The sequence below is a fragment of the Acipenser ruthenus genome, chromosome 30 (genome assembly GCF_902713425.1).
Source record: "Acipenser ruthenus chromosome 30, fAciRut3.2 maternal haplotype, whole genome shotgun sequence".
Lineage (NCBI taxonomy): Eukaryota > Metazoa > Chordata > Actinopteri > Acipenseriformes > Acipenseridae > Acipenser > Acipenser ruthenus.
Window position 1 is genome coordinate 9,858,048 of NC_081218.1, and position 18,059 is coordinate 9,876,106.

General features: G+C 45.4%; 1 protein-coding gene across 1 annotated transcript in view; it reads left to right on the plus strand.

Annotated features, from left to right (window-relative positions):
• Window positions 1–17,015, plus strand: part of LOC117396958 (inositol 1,4,5-trisphosphate receptor type 3-like) — a 47,902-nt gene extending 30,887 nt beyond the window's left edge. Inside the window, exons 35-57 of the mRNA XM_059004515.1 lie at window positions 210–388; window positions 673–821; window positions 1,163–1,271; window positions 1,496–1,586; window positions 1,777–1,952; window positions 6,060–6,231; window positions 6,795–6,973; window positions 7,111–7,311; window positions 8,216–8,326; window positions 9,339–9,434; window positions 9,730–9,831; window positions 10,144–10,227; window positions 10,463–10,573; window positions 10,748–11,066; window positions 11,337–11,506; window positions 11,906–12,070; window positions 12,443–12,635; window positions 12,756–12,860; window positions 13,102–13,232; window positions 13,676–13,841; window positions 13,936–14,096; window positions 14,478–14,639; window positions 15,474–17,015. Of these exons, the coding sequence (XP_058860498.1) occupies window positions 210–388; window positions 673–821; window positions 1,163–1,271; window positions 1,496–1,586; window positions 1,777–1,952; window positions 6,060–6,231; window positions 6,795–6,973; window positions 7,111–7,311; window positions 8,216–8,326; window positions 9,339–9,434; window positions 9,730–9,831; window positions 10,144–10,227; window positions 10,463–10,573; window positions 10,748–11,066; window positions 11,337–11,506; window positions 11,906–12,070; window positions 12,443–12,635; window positions 12,756–12,860; window positions 13,102–13,232; window positions 13,676–13,841; window positions 13,936–14,096; window positions 14,478–14,639; window positions 15,474–15,587 (3,446 nt within the window). The 3' untranslated portion in view covers window positions 15,588–17,015. The remainder of the gene's footprint in view (window positions 1–209; window positions 389–672; window positions 822–1,162; window positions 1,272–1,495; window positions 1,587–1,776; window positions 1,953–6,059; window positions 6,232–6,794; window positions 6,974–7,110; window positions 7,312–8,215; window positions 8,327–9,338; window positions 9,435–9,729; window positions 9,832–10,143; window positions 10,228–10,462; window positions 10,574–10,747; window positions 11,067–11,336; window positions 11,507–11,905; window positions 12,071–12,442; window positions 12,636–12,755; window positions 12,861–13,101; window positions 13,233–13,675; window positions 13,842–13,935; window positions 14,097–14,477; window positions 14,640–15,473) is intronic.
• The last annotated feature ends 1,044 nt before the right edge of the window (window positions 17,016–18,059 follow it).

Sequence of the window (18,059 nt, forward strand, 5' to 3'; positions counted from 1 at the left end):
TTGACAGTTTGGCAGCTCTGTTACTGGTATTAACGAGCGCGTATTTCACGTATCACACAGCCGTGTAATACAGGAACTATCAACTGGCTATCCCGTCCTCTCCGCTGTCAAGCTGGGCTCTCTCTTGAACAATGTTCTGACTGCGTCACACGTCTTAACCTTGTGTCCTGTCCTTGTCCCTGGATGACGGGTCTGTGTGTGGTTTGCAGCTAAGAGCCGCTCCATCATCCTGCCCATGGACCTGGACGGTCAGATCAGCACCCTGTTGAACAACAGTGTCCTGGGATCCCTGTCGAAGAACAACCCCAACTATAAGAGTGCTGCTCGCTGCACTCGCACTGCAGCCCAGAACCCCTGGGACTACAAGAACATCATCGAGAAGCTGCAGGTAGGGCCCGGGACTGGCTTTCTTTCTTTCTTTCTTTCTTTCTTTCTTTCTTTCTTGCTCTTTTGCTTTCTTGCTTTCTAATGTTTTGTAAGTATAAGGTTGAAAACAGCAGCTCCAGGCGAGCAGTGGAGTGATACTAGAGGAGGGATGTAAGCGTAAATGCATTATCTGCCATGTATATTGATTTATATAAGATTTTAGCAGGAGGGAGGCGGTGAAACTAGTTCTCTTCTCTTCCTGCGGGGTGTTGTAAACTATGTTGGTCCTGGTGTGTCTCCCTGAAGGACGTCATCAACACGTTGGAGGATCGCCTCAGGCCCCTGGTGGAGACGGAGCTGTCCGTGCTGGTGGACGTGCTGCACAAACCCGAGCTGCTCTTCATGGAGGGGACCGATGCCCGGATCCGCTGTGAGACCGGCGGCTTCATCTTCAAGTGAGTCTGCAGGCTGCACTTTGTGGGGATTTGAACCCATCTTCATACTTGTCTGTTTACATTCACGTACTGTAAACCTATTGAGAGGGAATAATGAAAGCTTTAAAACCTCTTCTTACAACACAGAATGTGACCATGGTCAAGCAACCTTATCCTGCCACCACTATAAAAACACTTCTGTATTTGAACCACAAATGCTGAGCCTCACACTTGCGCTCCTGGATAAACTACAGGATCTTCAGTAGAAGGACTTGTGAGAGTTGAGGTTCCAGTGAGAAGGGAGGGAATGCATTGCTGTGAATGGATGGTTCATTGTCGGGACGGCTCTGTTTCATATGCAGGCTCATTCAGCACACCAAGAGCCTGATGTCCTCCGATGAGAAGCTGTGTATCAAGGTGCTGCGGACGTTGCAGGAGATGCTGGTCAAGAAGCACGACTTCGATGAGAAGGTGGGCGTTGGCCTCTTTGGATGAACTGGTAAACTGTAAACCGATGCAGAACTGGAGAAATTAAAAAATAAGCCTTTAGAAATTGTCCCCACTTAAGCACGTCAGGCCATTTCTATTACTGGTCATGTTTGTTTTATTTAGGATGAAAATAATTAAAGTGCAGCCATTGATCCTGTACCAGTTGTGCCTGTTCATAATGCAGCCACCCCTTCTCTTCCTCGCAGGCAATTTCTTTGAGGACAGTCCTTCTTAACAACTATCTGTACAACAAGAAGCCCAACGGCAAGGGGGAGCTGCCTGAGGGAAGTATTGCAGGTAATTCTTCAATACTGTAGACCTGCTCCAGGGACGTGGAAGTATACAGCAAACCCTCAGCATTGCGTTATGATAGCAGAGTTTGGTTTATAGGTTATAACTAGCAGGGTTTGGATTAGCGAGAGTCTTCTGTACTGAATCAACTTCCAGGTTCTCTCTCTCTTTCTACGTTCCTCTCTTTGTGTCTCAGGTGCCGATCTGGAGAAAGACTGGGCGACCATCGCTGCCATCCAGTGCCGCCTGGACAGGGAGGGGGCCACCAAGCTAGTGACCGATCTCATCACAAGCTCCAAGAACAACAAGATCTTCCAGGAGAGCATTCAGCTGGCCATCTGTCTGCTGGAGGGAGGCAACACCGAGATACAGGTAGCTCAGCTTTCCATCTGTTCCATTGAGCCTCTTTTAGCACATGGTATGCTGCTAGCTCAGGAGTGCTTTCGATGGCTTGGACTGTGAAGCATCACCTGAATATTATAGTGCTTTGATTGGCTGACAGGGTTTGGGAACCTGTGTAATCAAATTGACTGAAACCGCTCTGCTCTGCTTTTAAATAATAAGAAGGAGGCTTGTAACGATAACGCTAATAATCCAATTATTTATCGATTGGGACCCCACGATAACAAATTGATAATATTTTAATGCAATTGAATATTCCATGAAATTAAAAACAGGTCTTGTATATATTAACTTACTGTCAAGAACGTAATCTGTGGTGTTGCTTCTAAAAGCTACTGAGAATATGCGTCTGTGAACAAATACAGGATGATGATGCAGAGATCAAGAGTAACCTGCTTTATTAATGTATTTTATACATATTATTAAAAATTTTGTTTCCCAACCACTGGCGTAGAGGACACTAGTGAATCTGAATCCTCCAGCAGGGTGTAGAGTAGGTGTAGAAAGATGTCAGATAGCAGTCCAAACACCGAAACAGAGATTGCCTTACAAAAGTGTGAGTGAGAGTACAATTTAACACAGTAGTAATACAGGAACATTTTGTGAAAGCACTTTCATAAAAACAAGATACCATCACATTTCATAATCAGGGCACTTCCTGAGTTGCAGACATAAGTATTGGCACCCCCTGTCTGAACTCAAGTAATGTACCTTCAATCTTTACTAGTACTTGCTAGGATGAATGAGTGTTCAATAAACTTAAACATATCGCTGTTAAAGAAATATAGGTCCATTAACAATATGTTTTTTGCAAACACTTGCCAGCTCCCTGCGTAGCCATGCTGTTTCTGTTCCACTTCCCTTCCCCTGCGCACGACACATAGCAACGGGAGGAGTTCCATAGCAACCATTGAAGCAGGCTTCCTGTTTACCAAAACACTGATTTAAAACTTAAAATGAGACTGCTTTTCCAGCACCTTCTGAGTAAAACACAACACTGGAGTTTGTTTTGTGGTGTGTAAAATAGTTATTTATTATTAGTTGTACAAATCACTGGAAGGACACCTTAACAATATCAGATGAGATCTCCTAGGATACTAAACCTGCCCCAGATGCCCATATCTACCAATCAGTGAGGAGAGCCCAGAGTGGTTATTGGCTGCTATTAAGAGTCAATCAATAGATCCTGTCCAGTTTTCTTTTTGAAATTAAAATAAGCTTATAATCACATTAGGAACCTGTACCAATACACATAATTAATTGGATTTAAGTGCAGGGTACAAGTATACAAAATAGACAGTTTTCACGGTGAAGAATGAATTTCACGGTCCGTGTCACATTTTTCATGGCCATGGAATAGGTAGGGCCTTAGTAATGTACTGTGTAAGTGTAAGCGTATCCACATGGGTGAAACGCTTCTCTGAGCACTCCAGTATGAGATGCATTTGTGGTTGCAACGTGGTATGTAGATTGATTAGGCCTATACACGTATGAAAGAGATATTCTACATATCTTGGTTGCGATGTGGGCAGTAAGTCCATTAATAATAAATCCACATACATGTATGAAAGAGATATTATACATGTTCATGTATGGAGACGCAAAATAAAATGATCAACAGGAGTTGTCGCTGTCGAAATTTCCATTGCAGGAAAGGGTAAGATACCTCTAATGGTTGGGAAAACTACGATATAGTTGTATTCACTGAAGATAATGCAAATCTAAGTGGCTATGCAAAGTCATGTAAAGTTCTGATTAAAATATGACAGCAAAAAGTGAACTGCATCTCTGCAGCCGCGGCACACGAAGGGACGGCTGCTTTCACTAGCAGAAGATGGGCCGCGTAATTCATAAAATTGTAACCAACAGCAAATTAAAAACAAATGAGAGATCGAATTATTTCCATGTGAATAGGCCATGATGTTAATGTAGTTTTCAAACCTTGTTTTTTCTTTTTTTCTCCTTTGGACAGGGGTTGATTTTTATTTTTAATTTTTTTCTTAATTTACCATCATGTTTACACTGGAAATTTGTCAGATTTTACACAAAACAAGGCAAAGTCTAGTGACAGCAGGAATATGAAAATTGGAGAGTGCTATATTTAAATGCCAATGTATTTATCAAACGTGTCTTAAAGCATCGGGATTTGTTTGAATGAGTTTTTTATACCATGCTCTAGAAAAAGAGGACTTATTATTCCTTTAAACTGTTTTTTAAAAGCATTTTAACTCGATAATGATCGATAATCTTCGTTAGAATTTGCACGATAATCGATGTCAACATCAGGGTTCGATTTACAACATTTACAAGAAGGGTCTACTGCTGTGTCTCCGCTGATCTGAGTTTGAAAACTGCAGTCTTGAAGTCTCCTGGCCATTCTTGTTCCATCGAGATCCTTGGTTCTTGAACTCTAAAACTGGTAGATTAAACCACCAGGTGGCGAATTTACAAACAGCCCTACCTAAACTTGATCAAGGATTTATTAAAACAGGTCTTTAGTCAAAACCTACTGATATGCATCAGCATCTACACATGTCATCTGCACATCCTATCCATACAAAAAGAGCCATTCCTAAAGGACTGGGTAGAAGGAAAAAAAGAATCTGTTCTGATGAAAATGACTACATAGAATTCAAAATAAATCTTAAAGGGGATATAAAGAACAGATTATTGAGAAAGAATTGAGAAAAGTTGACAAACTCAATATAAATGAACTACCTGAATATAAGAAAAGGAAAAAGAAGGTTAAAAGAGCAGTTTGGATTGCAATTGTGCAATTTTTCTGTGTTTTGGAAGACTTCGATATTATCGATTATACGATTTCCATATTGTTGCCCACCTCTACTTTTTACCAACATTCACAGTTCCAGCAAAATACCGAAAGAATGGAAGACCGCCAAGGTCCTAGCCATCCTTGAGCCAGAAAAGAAGGTCGACGACCCCAAAAGCTATGGCCCAGTATCCCTTCTCAGCACTTGCTACAAGCTGATGAAGCGATTTCTCATGGAAAGATTGAAGCCAATCCTGGAGCAAATGGTCCCCAAAGAGCAAGCAGGTTTCAGAGCTGGTCGTAACTACCAATGTAAACTGAAAACAGCAGCTGCTTTCGTTGACCTTTGACACTGTGGCGCAAGGGCCGACATACCATCAGGTTAATCAACGCTATGCTGTAGGCCGGTCTTCGCTGGTGACTCCGAAGGGAGCGTTGCGTTGACCCAGGCGCTCCTGTGGGTTAGGGAGGTAAAACCAGCAGGGACTGCTTCTCCTCATCGCTCTACAGCGAACCCTGCTGGCAACACAAGCATTGGTCCCATCGACGGCTGAATAGTGCTCGACCCGTCTGTCGACACACAAATCAATGCCACTCTGAGATTGGTCAGTAGTCACTTCACTCTACACCATTACCATGGCTACCAGTCCTCTCCAATAACTCAGCATCGAACATCAGACGTGATTACAATAAGAGAGTACAATAAGATTATAGCCGACCAGGACCGACCGATTATATCAAAGCATCAAATCTCCACTATCCAGCCGTCCAAAGTCTAGGCAACCTTTCTAGACCCATGCCTCTGCATTTCTGTCAGCTGGGGAAGACACTGACAGCCAGTGGTGAGATATGTGGTCAGCCTGCGCTGTGCCTAACCAGATACTTACTGAAGATCCAACGAAGGAGATACCTGGCTTCTCCTTGTCTTGAAGATACTGGATTGCACTTGACCGTGTTAGAACAACACAAGGGAGGTGTGGCTACCTCCTCCATCAGTGGGGAATTAAGGAGTCTCCTAATTGTGACAGCAGTGAAGTGCAATCTATCGTTCACGTCACGATCACTGACCAACACACGCTTTTGCAGGAGGTACAACTGAAATCCATCTGGCGACTCCAGGTGCCATCAAACGTCTTTCCAATCTCAATATCCAGCAATAAAATCCATTGCTCCATTGCTATTAAAATGTCGTATGAAAGAGAGATTATGGAACCTAACCTGGACTAAACTGGTGGAGCCCCGAGCAAGTTCCAGTGACCTGTGATATTAGCGCCCCTGAACTCTGTGTCTCCACCTCTTCCTTTCAGAACTCGTTCTACAAGCTGATGATGGGCTCCGACAAGTCTGAGAAGTTCTTCAAGGTGCTATATGACCACATGAAGAACGCGCATCACGAGGTCAAGTCCACGGTGTCGGTGAATGTGAGCGAGCTGGGGAACAAGGTCAAGGAGGACAAAGAGCTGGAAGCTGGTATCGACGGTGAGGCTCAGCACAGCACACTTGGGAGAGAGTAGCAAGCTGCTCGCTGGAGACTATATAGCAGGGTTTAGGCTGGGGAGGGATGCTTCTTTTAGATTGGATTTTCCAAAAAAAAGTGAGTGTGTACAGTTGATCATGTCCCTTGTGGTGTAAGCGTTGTGATCATTCAGGATGTTGATTAAAACAATGAGCCCTAGAGGAGATCCAGTTGATCTCAAAACTTCTTTCAGGTTAAAGGAAATAAATGATTCAGCATGACTATTGGCTGGGTAAGCCCATTCCATACCCTCACCACCCTCTGAGTAAAGAAGGGACCGTCTGTCTCCACTTAATATCCAGTTGTTTAAAGTGTTAATCAATAAGCACATAGTTAAAGCAAAACAGATTACTTTTGCTGTTGCTGCCCACGTCAATAAAAATCTTAAAACAATGACTTTGTGTTAAAGATATTCTTGCGATACATGCAACACAGCGACGGTAAGCAATGTGTTTTATTGAAGTTGTTGTTTGGTAGCATTTTGAGTATGTTTGTGTAATGCTGTCATTGTGACTGTTGTCCCCAGGCGGGCCGGCCCAGTTCCTGGTCCCCGGGGCCCCCTCTCAATATCCCCCCGCCCAAGCGGCTGAGCCGGAGCAGGGAGAGGGAGAGGCGGAGGCAGAGATGGGCCCGGGTATCCTGATCATGAAACCCATCCTGCGCTTCCTGCAACTGCTCTGTGAGAATCACAACCATGACCTGCAGGTCAGAACAGAACATTGAGCACGCGGCGTGTGTAACAGGGTTCATTCTATACAGATAGAAAACCCTGACTGTTCAACCCCATGCAGCTGCAGTGTCCCCTCCTCGTGTTTCTTAAGCTCTGTGTTTTGTCCCTCCAGAACTTCCTGCGCTGCCAGAACAACAAGACCAACTACAACCTGGTGTGCGAGACGCTGCAGTTCCTGGATATCATGTGCGGGAGCACCACGGGGGGGCTGGGCCTGCTGGGACTGTACATCAACGAGAACAACGTGGGGCTCATCATCCAGACCCTGGAGACCCTCACAGAGTACTGCCAGGGACCCTGCCAGGAGAACCAGGTACGCTGCCCGGGCAGCCAGGCAAGACAAGACGAGACTCCTGTGATTCAGCAGGACAATCCCAGTTTAACCCATTGAAGTGCCATTGTCCTAATTTGAAAACAGGCTAATTTTAACTGGTATCTCCCTGTTATTTTAATTTTCTCTTATGATAACTTACTCTAATTTTGTTAACCACAAAAGCTAAGTCTAAATTAACTGTTAATTCTGCAAATATAGCCCTTCAGATGCTTTTGTGACGCCTCAATATAAAATAAGAAACTGAAGCTTAACAATGATACATTGCTTGATGTTTTTCTACCTACAGTGGTGATAAAGCTCTATTGAACTTCATAGCCAGCGTGAATTTTCACTGGTCTGATTACAGGCACGTCTGACTGTCCTAAAAAAATAGGATGCTGGGAATACATGTTGTAAATATGTCTCTCATTTTACACAAAGATTGAACACTTTGAGAATGGCAGCACATTGATTTAGAGTTTACTTTGATTTAAATGACATAAATACAGCTTGTGTTGTGACTTTGTCAAAGAAAAATGAATGTGGTACTCCCATGGGTTAAAGGGCATCACCACAGAGAAGGGTTAGGGCTGTACAAACGTAGCAGTGTTTTATCATGGTTACAAACTGCTAAACAGTGCCTTCATTGTAAATGTACGCATTTTAAATCTCTATTTTCCGGGTTATTTACCTCTTTCAGTTGTGTGCTTTTTTTTTCCGTCCCTCTTTATTTTTTATTAATAGCTTGACGTTCTGTCTGACAGTTCGGTGATCGATTACCTTTCAGTAGCTCCCTGCAATAGAACATGCTGATTGGTGGATCAGAGCTCTGCAGTTTCAGATCTAGTTGTATTGAATCCAGTACAGGTGTGCTCTGAGTCAGTGTCTGGCTCCTGTGTTTCAGACCTCCATTGTGGCTCACGAGTGCAACGGCATTGACATCATCACAGCCCTCATCCTCAATGACATCAGCCCCCTGTGTCACTATCACATGGAGCTGGTGCTGCAACTGAAGGTAAGGAGGAGTGGGGTTCATCTGCTGTGTGGAGAACCTAGACATGTGTGTGTGCGTGTGCGTGTGTGTGTATATATATATATATATAATAGAGAGAGAGAGAGCTAGGATAAGTCCATTTATCATGTAACAAAACGATAGCTGTGAATTATTATTTCAAATAATATGTTGGTGGAAACTTGATTAGGGATGTGCTTTCGGTACATTTTTAGGAATGTTTAAATGCTATACAGGTGTCGGCGTTTAAACCATATCTACATACACACACACTCTCTTTACACTACATTCTGATGTATACTGACAGACCTGGTTAGTATTTTCCAAGCAAAGAACCCCTAATTAAGCAAATAATGTTTGAACATCGCAAAGACTGAACTACAGTAAAAAAAATAAAATAAATTAAAGTATATATTTTTCACGCTGTCCTGTGTGATTTCTATAGAGGTGCTGCTCGCTGTCCTGTGTGATTTCTATAGAGGTGCTGCTCGCTGTCCTGTGTGAATTCTGTAGAGGTGCTGCTCGCTGTCCTGTGTGATTTCTGTAGAGGTGCTGCTCGCTGTCCTGTGTGATTTCTATAGAGGTGCTGCTCGCTGTCCTGTGTGATTTCTATAGAGGTGCTGCTCGCTGTCCTGTGTGATTTCTGTAGAGGTGCTGCTCGCTGTCCTGTGTGATTTCTGTAGAGGTGCTGCTCGCTGTCCTGTGTGATTTCTGTAGAGGTGCTGCTCGCTGTCCTGTGTGATTTCTGTAGAGGTGCTGCTCGCTGTCCTGTGTGATTTCTGTAGAGGTGCTGCTCGCTGTCCTGTGTGATTTCTGTAGAGGTGCTGCTCGCTGTCCTGTGTGATTTCTGTAGAGGTGCTGCTCGCTGTCCTGTGTGATTTCTGTAGAGGTGCTGCTCGCTGTCCTGTGTGATTTCTGTAGAGGTGCTGCTTGCTGTCCTGTGTGATTTCTATAGAGGTGCTGCTCGCTGTCCTGTGTGGCTGTGTGATTTCTCCCCGTGCTCTCTCTGCGACAGGACAACGCCTCTAAGCTGCTGCTGGCTCTGATGGAGAGCCGCCACGACAGCGAGAACGCAGAGAGGATCCTCATCAACCTCCGGCCACAGGAGCTGGTAAGGAAGCTGTACAATGCACCCTTCCTTTAACACTTCTGGCTTTCTGCTCTCGGAGCTAAGTCAGGCTGGGCTTGGTCAGCTCTTGGATGGGGGGACCCCCAAGAAAAATCAGGTGCAATGGTGTAAGTTGGTCAGTATTGGATGATTTTTGTTCTGGACTCTAATAGAATCAAACCACTAGCATGATGTTGTATGGGGTTCAGTTCTTTTGGATGAGGTGCTGCTAATCTAGGATCCGGTCTACTCTGTGGACATTAAAGATCTTCAGTTAGCTCTTGCTGTTGTCTTGCAGGTGGATGTGATAAAAAAGGCATACCGGCAGGAGGAGGAGTGTGAGGACTCGGAGGTGTCACCTAAAGAGGTCGGCCACAACATCTACATCCTGGCCGTACAGGTGAGGCTCTGTGTTGCATAAAGAGGGCCGATTTTGCTGGCTTACACCTTCTTATAATAACTCCCTTCTTGCCAAGCACTGCCTAAGAGAGCAACGCTTTTGGTTCTGAATAGAGATTGGTTATTTTGTCTTTCATTAGCTGGCATTGCAACAAAGACAATGGCAGCAGTGTCAGTTTGTAACACCGCTGTACTCGCATGGGCATTCGGAGACGCGTTTTGTATTCTAATAATGACCACCACTTCCTCGTGCTAAACGTGTCTGTCTCTCCCGCTCGCTCGCTCTCATTCCCCTGTGTGATTCTCGTTCCAGTTGTCTCGACACAACAAGCAGCTCCACCAGCTTCTGAAGCCACAGAAACGAACCAAGGAGGGAGAGGAGGGCATCTCATCCATGGTAAGAAACGGGCTCATGCACTGATTTGCTCCTGCTGCTTTCAGTGGCTCAGCACCTGCACAGCAGATCACTGCTCTCTCTGTTAGTCATGCTTTGTGTGTTTCCTGTGCACATGTTTCAGATAATCTGCCGCTGCCAGTTTAGTTGTGGTTGTTTTGCGCTGGGGCATTACTCGACTGTGTAAGTGGGAGTTTGGAACACTGTACTGACTCTGCTTTCATCTCCCTGCTTCCAGCTGACCCTCAATAACAGTCAGCTGACTCAGATCTTGAAGTCCAGTGTGCCAGTGGTGGCGGAGGAAGAAGATCCGTTGCAGTACTATGAGAAGCACACTTCGCAGATTGAGGTGGGGATGGGCACGTGTGTAGGGACTCTGGGTCAAGTGGTGGGGGCGGAGGAGGTTGTATGCCTCAAGTGTCCCTTTTAACAAACCTGACCCTCTTCTGGGATGCATATCCCAGACGAGGTGGTAGCATGTTCACACAGTTGGCATCCTGGTGAAACTTCATTCCTTCTCTAGATCGTGCGTGATGACCGCAGCATGGAGCAGATTGTGTTCCCAGTGCATCCCGTCTGTGAGTACCTGACGGAGGAGTCAAAGCACCGTGTCTTCACCACCACGGAGCAGGACGAGCAGGGCAGCAAGGTGAGCGACTTCTTCCAGCAGTCCTGCTTCCTGCACAACGAGATGGAGTGGCAGAGGAAGCTGCGCAGCATGCCGGTGCTCTTCTGGTTCTCCCGGAGGATGCCGCTGTGGGGGAGCATCTCCTTCAACCTGGCCGTCTTCATCAACCTCATCATCGCCTTCTTCTATCCTCACAGCGACTCCAGACCCATGGGTAAGACTGAGCCCAGACAGGGACAGTTAGCAGCATCTGTGGAGTGATTTCTCCTGGACTGCACTTGAAGCCTGCTGTTGTGAGCTATTATTTTGTCGATCTAGAGATTAGTTCATACTTCAGTTTTGCGACCACCAGGAGAAAGTCGCTCAACTAGAGAGAAAATAAATCTTAATTTGAAGTATGAACCAGGCTTCATATTGAGCTGGTGTTTTTGTGGGACTGGCTGTACCCTGAACCCCTTCCCTTTGTCTCTCTCTCTCTGTTCAGTGGTGGATCCCTCGATACTCTCGATAGTCTTCTGGGTCATGGCCTGCCTGTCTGTGATGGCTCTCTTTTCCCAGCGTCAGGGGCTTCGACCTCTCTCTGTGGCCCTCATCCTGCGCTCCATCATACACTTCGGAATAGGACCTACACTCATTCTTCTGGGAACTTTCAATGTAAGCACGGCTCTGTGATATGCACTACTCTGTGAGAGATGGGATTCTGGTTTTCATTTTTAGATCTAAACGCCTTTCTTTAGCGTTGGAACAGGTTCACAAGTTTTAAGGCAGCAGTTTAAAAGTTCTACCACTGTTTTTAAACCTTTAAAATGTGCCCTTATGTGGCATTAATTACAAAGAGAAATAAGCTGTTCATTTAAGATCCACTTGGGGGACAATAGCAGTAGAGGGTATACCAAAAGCAGTGAATGTGGCTTGGTCTGTGTGCTTTGCCACTTATGTTGAATTCTTAATATTGTTTTGTATTAGTGCATATATAGTTTGTAACAACCTTTGTACATATAAATGTAACTTTGCTGTTGCAGAGGTCTAAACGTCTCTCTTTGATTCTTCCAGCTCATTAATAAGATCGTGTTTCTGGTGAGCTTCGTGGGGAATCTTGGCACCTTCATCCGAGGCTACAAAGCCATGGTCATGGACGTGGAGTTTTTGTACCACGTGGCGTACGTGGTGACCAGCATGCTGGGGCTCTGCGTCCACGAGCTCTTCTACAGCATCCTGGTAGGTAGTGCAGGAGCCACACTTCCAAGAAGGGCTCCGTTTGTCTTGAGAACAGTTTAAACTATAGTACAGTACAATAATACAATGGGGTACCATAGGGAAGAGTCATTTGTGTTCCGCCTTATAACGAGATTACAAGTGCTAGTGTAATAACAAGGGGCAAATGGAGGCCATGACCACTTTATAACATGTTCCGCGGTAGTGTTGTACATCCTGTATGTAACTGACATGTCATTCTAAACTTACCAACTGAATCATATTTCTCTTTATACTGTGCCAACCAAAACCCTAGTCCTATATCCTATTACACCTGCACCTAACCTGAACCTCTCCTCCTCCTCCTACTCCTCCCTCTTCCTCCCTGCTGCCCAGCTGTTTGACCTGATCTACCGGGAGGATACTCTGTTCAACGTGATCAAGAGCGTGACGCGGAACGGGCGCTCAATTCTGCTCACCGCCCTGCTGGCCCTCATCCTGGTTTACCTCTTCTCCATCGTGGGCTTCCTCTGCCTCAAGGATGACTTCATCATGGAGGTTGATCGTCTGCCCCAGCTCAAAAGCACCGGTCAGTCTGGATTGGAAACTTCATTGTTAATGCATGCAGTGGAAGGGAAATGTGCTTTTATTTATAATTTGTTGCGTGAATGCTAATGCTTCTCACTTTGTGAATACCTCTCTCCTCCAGCCATGTTCACCGGACAGGGGGAGGCGATGAAGGACTTTGTCAGCTCTTGTAGCAGTGATGGGGTCAGCTGTGCTGCTGACGATAATGTCCCTGCAGCCACTGATGGTGAGTCGCTGGGATCCAAGCCTTAGACCAGTTATCTTCTTGGGAACCTTTTTCAAAGTGTTCCACTTTTAAAGTGTTAGAAGCACTGGGAAGAGACAAACGCATTCCCTGTCCCTGCTTCACTCGTTCTATAGATCTATGCAGTGTGTTGCTTGTTTTGTGTAGCCTGGTGCAGATCTGAAGTGTACTTGGCAGTCAGCATGGCTCTGAATGCTGTCTTGGTGCTTGTGTGTCTGTGCAGGAGGGGAGGAGGAGGAGGAGGACAGGGAGCGTGCCTGTGACACCCTGCTGATGTGCATCGTCACGGTCATGAACCACGGCCTCCGGAACGGAGGGGGGGTGGGAGACGTGCTCCGCAAGCCATCCAAAGACGTAAGGAAACTCCCCATCCAGCAGAAAAACAAAAACCGACAAACTGTTTTATTTGTTTGTGAGAAACCCAGGTTAGTCCCCAGTTCCTTTGTGACGGTACTTCCTAAATGGGGGGCTGGTTTCTGCAGCCCAGTTGTATTGCTACATTTCCATCAACTGCAATTGAGTTTAGGGGTGATTACCCTGTCTTGACCCCACCCTACTTGAACCACATATCAAGTTTTGAATTGAACCGCATATCAAGTCTTTACCATGTACTGTTTATACCCCTTGATGTTGGGGCAGGGTTGACCCAGACTGCAACGGCTTGCTGCAAGCTTGCTACAAGAAATGCGTACATGCATCACATCCTTTGAGTACGCGAAACAGTTTTACTGATTAGGAGCACAGTCTTAGCGTAGCTTAGAGCCCAGCTCATGGGATCTTCTCTTTCCCTTCTGTAGGAGTCCTTGTTCCCGGCTCGTGTGGTCTATGACCTGCTGTTCTATTTCATTGTCATCATCATCGTCCTGAACCTCATTTTCGGGGTGATCATCGACACCTTCGCCGATCTCAGGAGCGAGAAGCAGAGGAAGGAAGAGGTCCTGAAGACCACCTGCTTCATTTGCGGTAGGTAGTGGTTTGGTATAGCGAGCCAAGGGCGGTTTGCAGAGTCTTTGCACTGTTGCTCCCAAACTCTTTCCTTCTCTTGCCTGTTGTCCAGGGCTTGAACGAGACAAGTTTGACAACAAGACGGTTTCCTTTGAAGAGCATGTGAAGATGGAACACAACATCTGGAACTACCTTTATTTCATCGTGCTGGTCCGGGAGAAGAACAGGACTGACTACACCGGGCCTGAGAGCTACGTGGCTCTGATGATTAAGGTAAGGATTGCACTGGAGGTCTGCAGCAATGAAGGGCCAGCTCATGAGCTGTATTAATAAAGGATTTACAGGATAGGCCATACCTCTACAAGTCTGTGGGTTTGTAACGGCTGCTGCACAGGGAGATGCACAGATGCTGCTGCACTTGCAGATAAGTTTGTGCTAGCGTTTGTGTAAAAGCTGTTTGCATCATAGCGTTTGGAGACGTAACGCTGTTTTGTTTTTTAACTTCCCTGTGATGTATAAACCTGTCTTGTTTAGGTAGCGGCCGCTGTAAGAAAAATACAGCCCTACACCTTTAAAACTCATACATTAATAAATAAACTTAACAGTGAATGAATGGTATTTTTTGTCATGTGTGTTTATGCGTCATTCTTGCAGAATAAGAACCTGGATTGGTTCCCGCGCATGCAGGCCATGTCCCTGGTGGTGAACGACACGGAAGGGGAGCAGAACGAGCTGAGGAACCTGCAGGAGAAGCTGGGCTCCACCATGAAGCTGGTGTCCAACCTGACCGGCCAGCTGTTGGAGCTCAAGGAGCAGGTACGCAGCCCAGCACAGGCGTGAGAGCAAGGTCTCCAACAGGCTTCAAACAGGATCCACTTGTACCACTGCCAGGGTTTCCATTTAAATTCCTTGATGCTGGGATCTTAACCCTTTGCAGTCCATTTATTAACTGTGCGTCAGGCACGCCAGGTCTAATTAATTTTCACACGCGCAGTTTATTTTATACGCGCTGTTTAAAAGTATTTTTTTTCACAGTCAAACGGGTTTAAAAGGCCCTGCATATCAACAAAGCACTCACTAGGCATCTCCAGCCCCGCCCCACCCTTTCGTTTGCTATAGTGTTCACCTATGTAAGAAATAAATAATAATAATAATAATAGTCGTACATACCGATCGATCATCTCCGGATCACTCGTTTTATCACCAAACTCCTCAATAATGCGATCCAAGTCATTATTTTATTACTATAACATCTGAAAAAAGCTCTGCAAATGTCCATGATAGTCTCTGTGCGCTGACGCACTCAGCCAGCTTGTTTACTATGAACGCCCCATTATCTGATACCTGATACCATGTATGACTAATCATGAGATACGCCTTTTTTTTTTTTTTTTTTTTTTTCCGACTTGTCTCGGCTCCTGTCGCTACCACTCGGCAATTGAATGGTTTTCTCAGCTTTTTCCAGAGAAAAAACGACTAAACACCCGTTTAATGCGTTGCTATAATGATGTCGGACCCAGTCCGACAAAGGGCCTGTGAGGAATAATTGCAATGTCGGACCCAGTCCGACAATGGACCGCAAAGGGTTAATCCAGTCATTTACACAAGCCCATTGTGACACATTGTTCTTTGTATGTTTTTCTCCCGTAGATGACGGAGCAGAGGAAGCGACGGCAGCGAATGGGCTTCGTGGACGTCCAGAACAACAACACTGCCGCCACCGCCGGGGGAGGGGGTGGAAACAACCAGATTGTCAAGTCCTAACCACCGCCCTGCGGCTCTCGAGCGGCAGACACTCGCACTGTTTACAACACCGGGCAGCAGCTCAGTTAAAGCTGGGCAGGACCGCGCAATCACGTGACTTTGTACGGCTAGTGGAGTGGGGGCTGGAGACCCTGGGCACTGCTGATCAAGCCCTGTCCACTGTTGGTTTGACTTGTAAGCTGTTGTTGTGTTGACAGTTCAATCAACCAACAGGACCAGGAGGTATTAAGGGACCCCACATTTTCAATATTTTGCACAAGACTGTTTAACCAAGTTGCCCAGGATAACAATACATTCCCAAAGCGTTTGCTACCCCCAGAAGATGAATCACACAGAAAGGAAGCCTAGTCTGCTGGACATTGTGCTGCCAAATGCAAACTTCAAAGCCTTGTTAATTGTTACAGTTAAAAATGTAAATGCAAACTCTTAAAGGGGGGGGGGGGGGGGGTTTATTATGCCGTAACCTTCCATTCCTTTTATTTATTTTTTTTGCTGTCTTTGCACAGTCCTGATTGATCTTTCTTTACGGTAACGTTAGAAACTTAGCTGCTAAACCAAACTGTGCCGGCTGCAGTCTTTAATGACCATTTGATCTTATTGTAATACTATAAATATATTTACACCCGTTGTAAAGGAATCTACCACAGAGCAGGGTGATGAGTTGCAGGGTGGCAGTATTTACATCTACTGCTGTTTTAGATCATGAAAATAAACCTGAAGAGGTGTACCCTTTCTACATGCAGCATGGCTGGGGATCGCTCTCCGACACGATCCCTCAGCGGGGGAACAGTTAAGAAGGCAATGCCCTCTCTTTATTACTGTGTCAGACATTTGCAGCTCTATATGTGTGCTCAGCAGTAGTTGGGTAGAATAGGTGTAAGCGTTATATACACACACACACACACACACACACACACACACTCACACACACACAGAGACAGACAGACCGAGGCAGGCATCCATTCTACCACGCAGTAATCTGAGCCAAGTGCGTTTTTTATATAGAAATGTGACATTTTTGTTTATAAGATGTATTAAATCAGAATGTATAAGGGATGAATTTGATTTTGTTTGTTTATTTTTTTCTTGAATAATGGAATATAAATAGAGGTGGAATCTAAAAGAGGTGGGGGGGGGGGGGGGGGGGTCATGTTAAAATAGCTGCTGCCCCCAACCTGTTGGAGGTGTAATTGCACCTACTGGGTGTATTGTACTCCATGTAGGCAGTAAACTGCACCAGTTAAACAAACATGTCAAATGTTATATAAATGTAAAGGAGGCAGCGTATACTGTGTGAAATACATCATGTATTTTAATCAGTAAAGGATAAAGGATAATAGGAGATCTATACAGTATGCCTGTTCCGTAACATGGAAACGAAACTTTAATAAACAATTTAAATGCAATAAATGAGTTGGTTTTAAATAACGTGTTTTGTGTATTCGTAATACATAGCTCTTAAAATCAATAAGAACATGTTATGGAAATGTTTTTTTGCATTGAACAGCAGCACCACTACCAGCTGTGACCTAACCAGTGTGGGTCACCACAGGAGTACCTGACAGGGTAATGTTACAAACAGGGGGCTTTATCTAGCTGCCCAGTCAGTGGTGATACCTTGGCTGCATGCTAACGGTATAACGTGTGTGTGTGTGTGCCAAGGGCTATCATTTTAACCTTTTGCATTTCTGCAAATGGGCTGGTGAGAGCGAGTCGGAGCCTTGGTCCCTCTGACCTCTGTAGTTATCTATAGAAAGCCTTCACCCCTCACTCACGCCTCGCCTGATTGATAGATTAGTAGCTGTGGAGCTCCCATGGAGACTGAGGCTTCATGAGCTCCGCTTTTATCCGGTCCTGTGCAGCCTGCCTGTCCTCCCTGACCGTGGGGTCCTTCCAGGACAGTGAGCCGGGAGCCCAGAACTCTATCTGATACCTTGGAAGTGTATTACTGCTAAAAGCCGTGGCATGAAAAAGCACAAGCAACTGTGTAAAAATCCACTGGGTGTAAAGAAGCCCCCAATTTAGAATAAGCCCTTGTCGGAGCTGTTGCTGTGTGTCCTCGGAGTACCCCGGACATCACAAATTGTCACAGATTTTAAAAGGCTGTTATCTGTTTGGTGGTCATTAATTAATGATCTTCGTTCATGATATTGAATTACCGTGCAACGCAAGGTGATCTCTGGGTGAACTGTGATCTTTGGAGCTGGCTGCAAGTCAGAGAATAGTGAGAACCCCCCTGCCCCACCTTCTTTTTTTAAAGAGTATTTAAGCAGCGTGTAATCGATGACCAGCTTGGCGATCTTCTACCTGCCACAGACTGCACTGACCAACGCTTCCATCTGAGAAAAGCAAGGAAGTGCACTTCTTTAAGGTTATTGATTTTAATACATGAATCCTGACCTTGAGGGGGGGGGAACTGTGATCCCATTGCGCAGACGCTTGTGCCAGTCCAGGTTTTACTGTGAGCTTAAT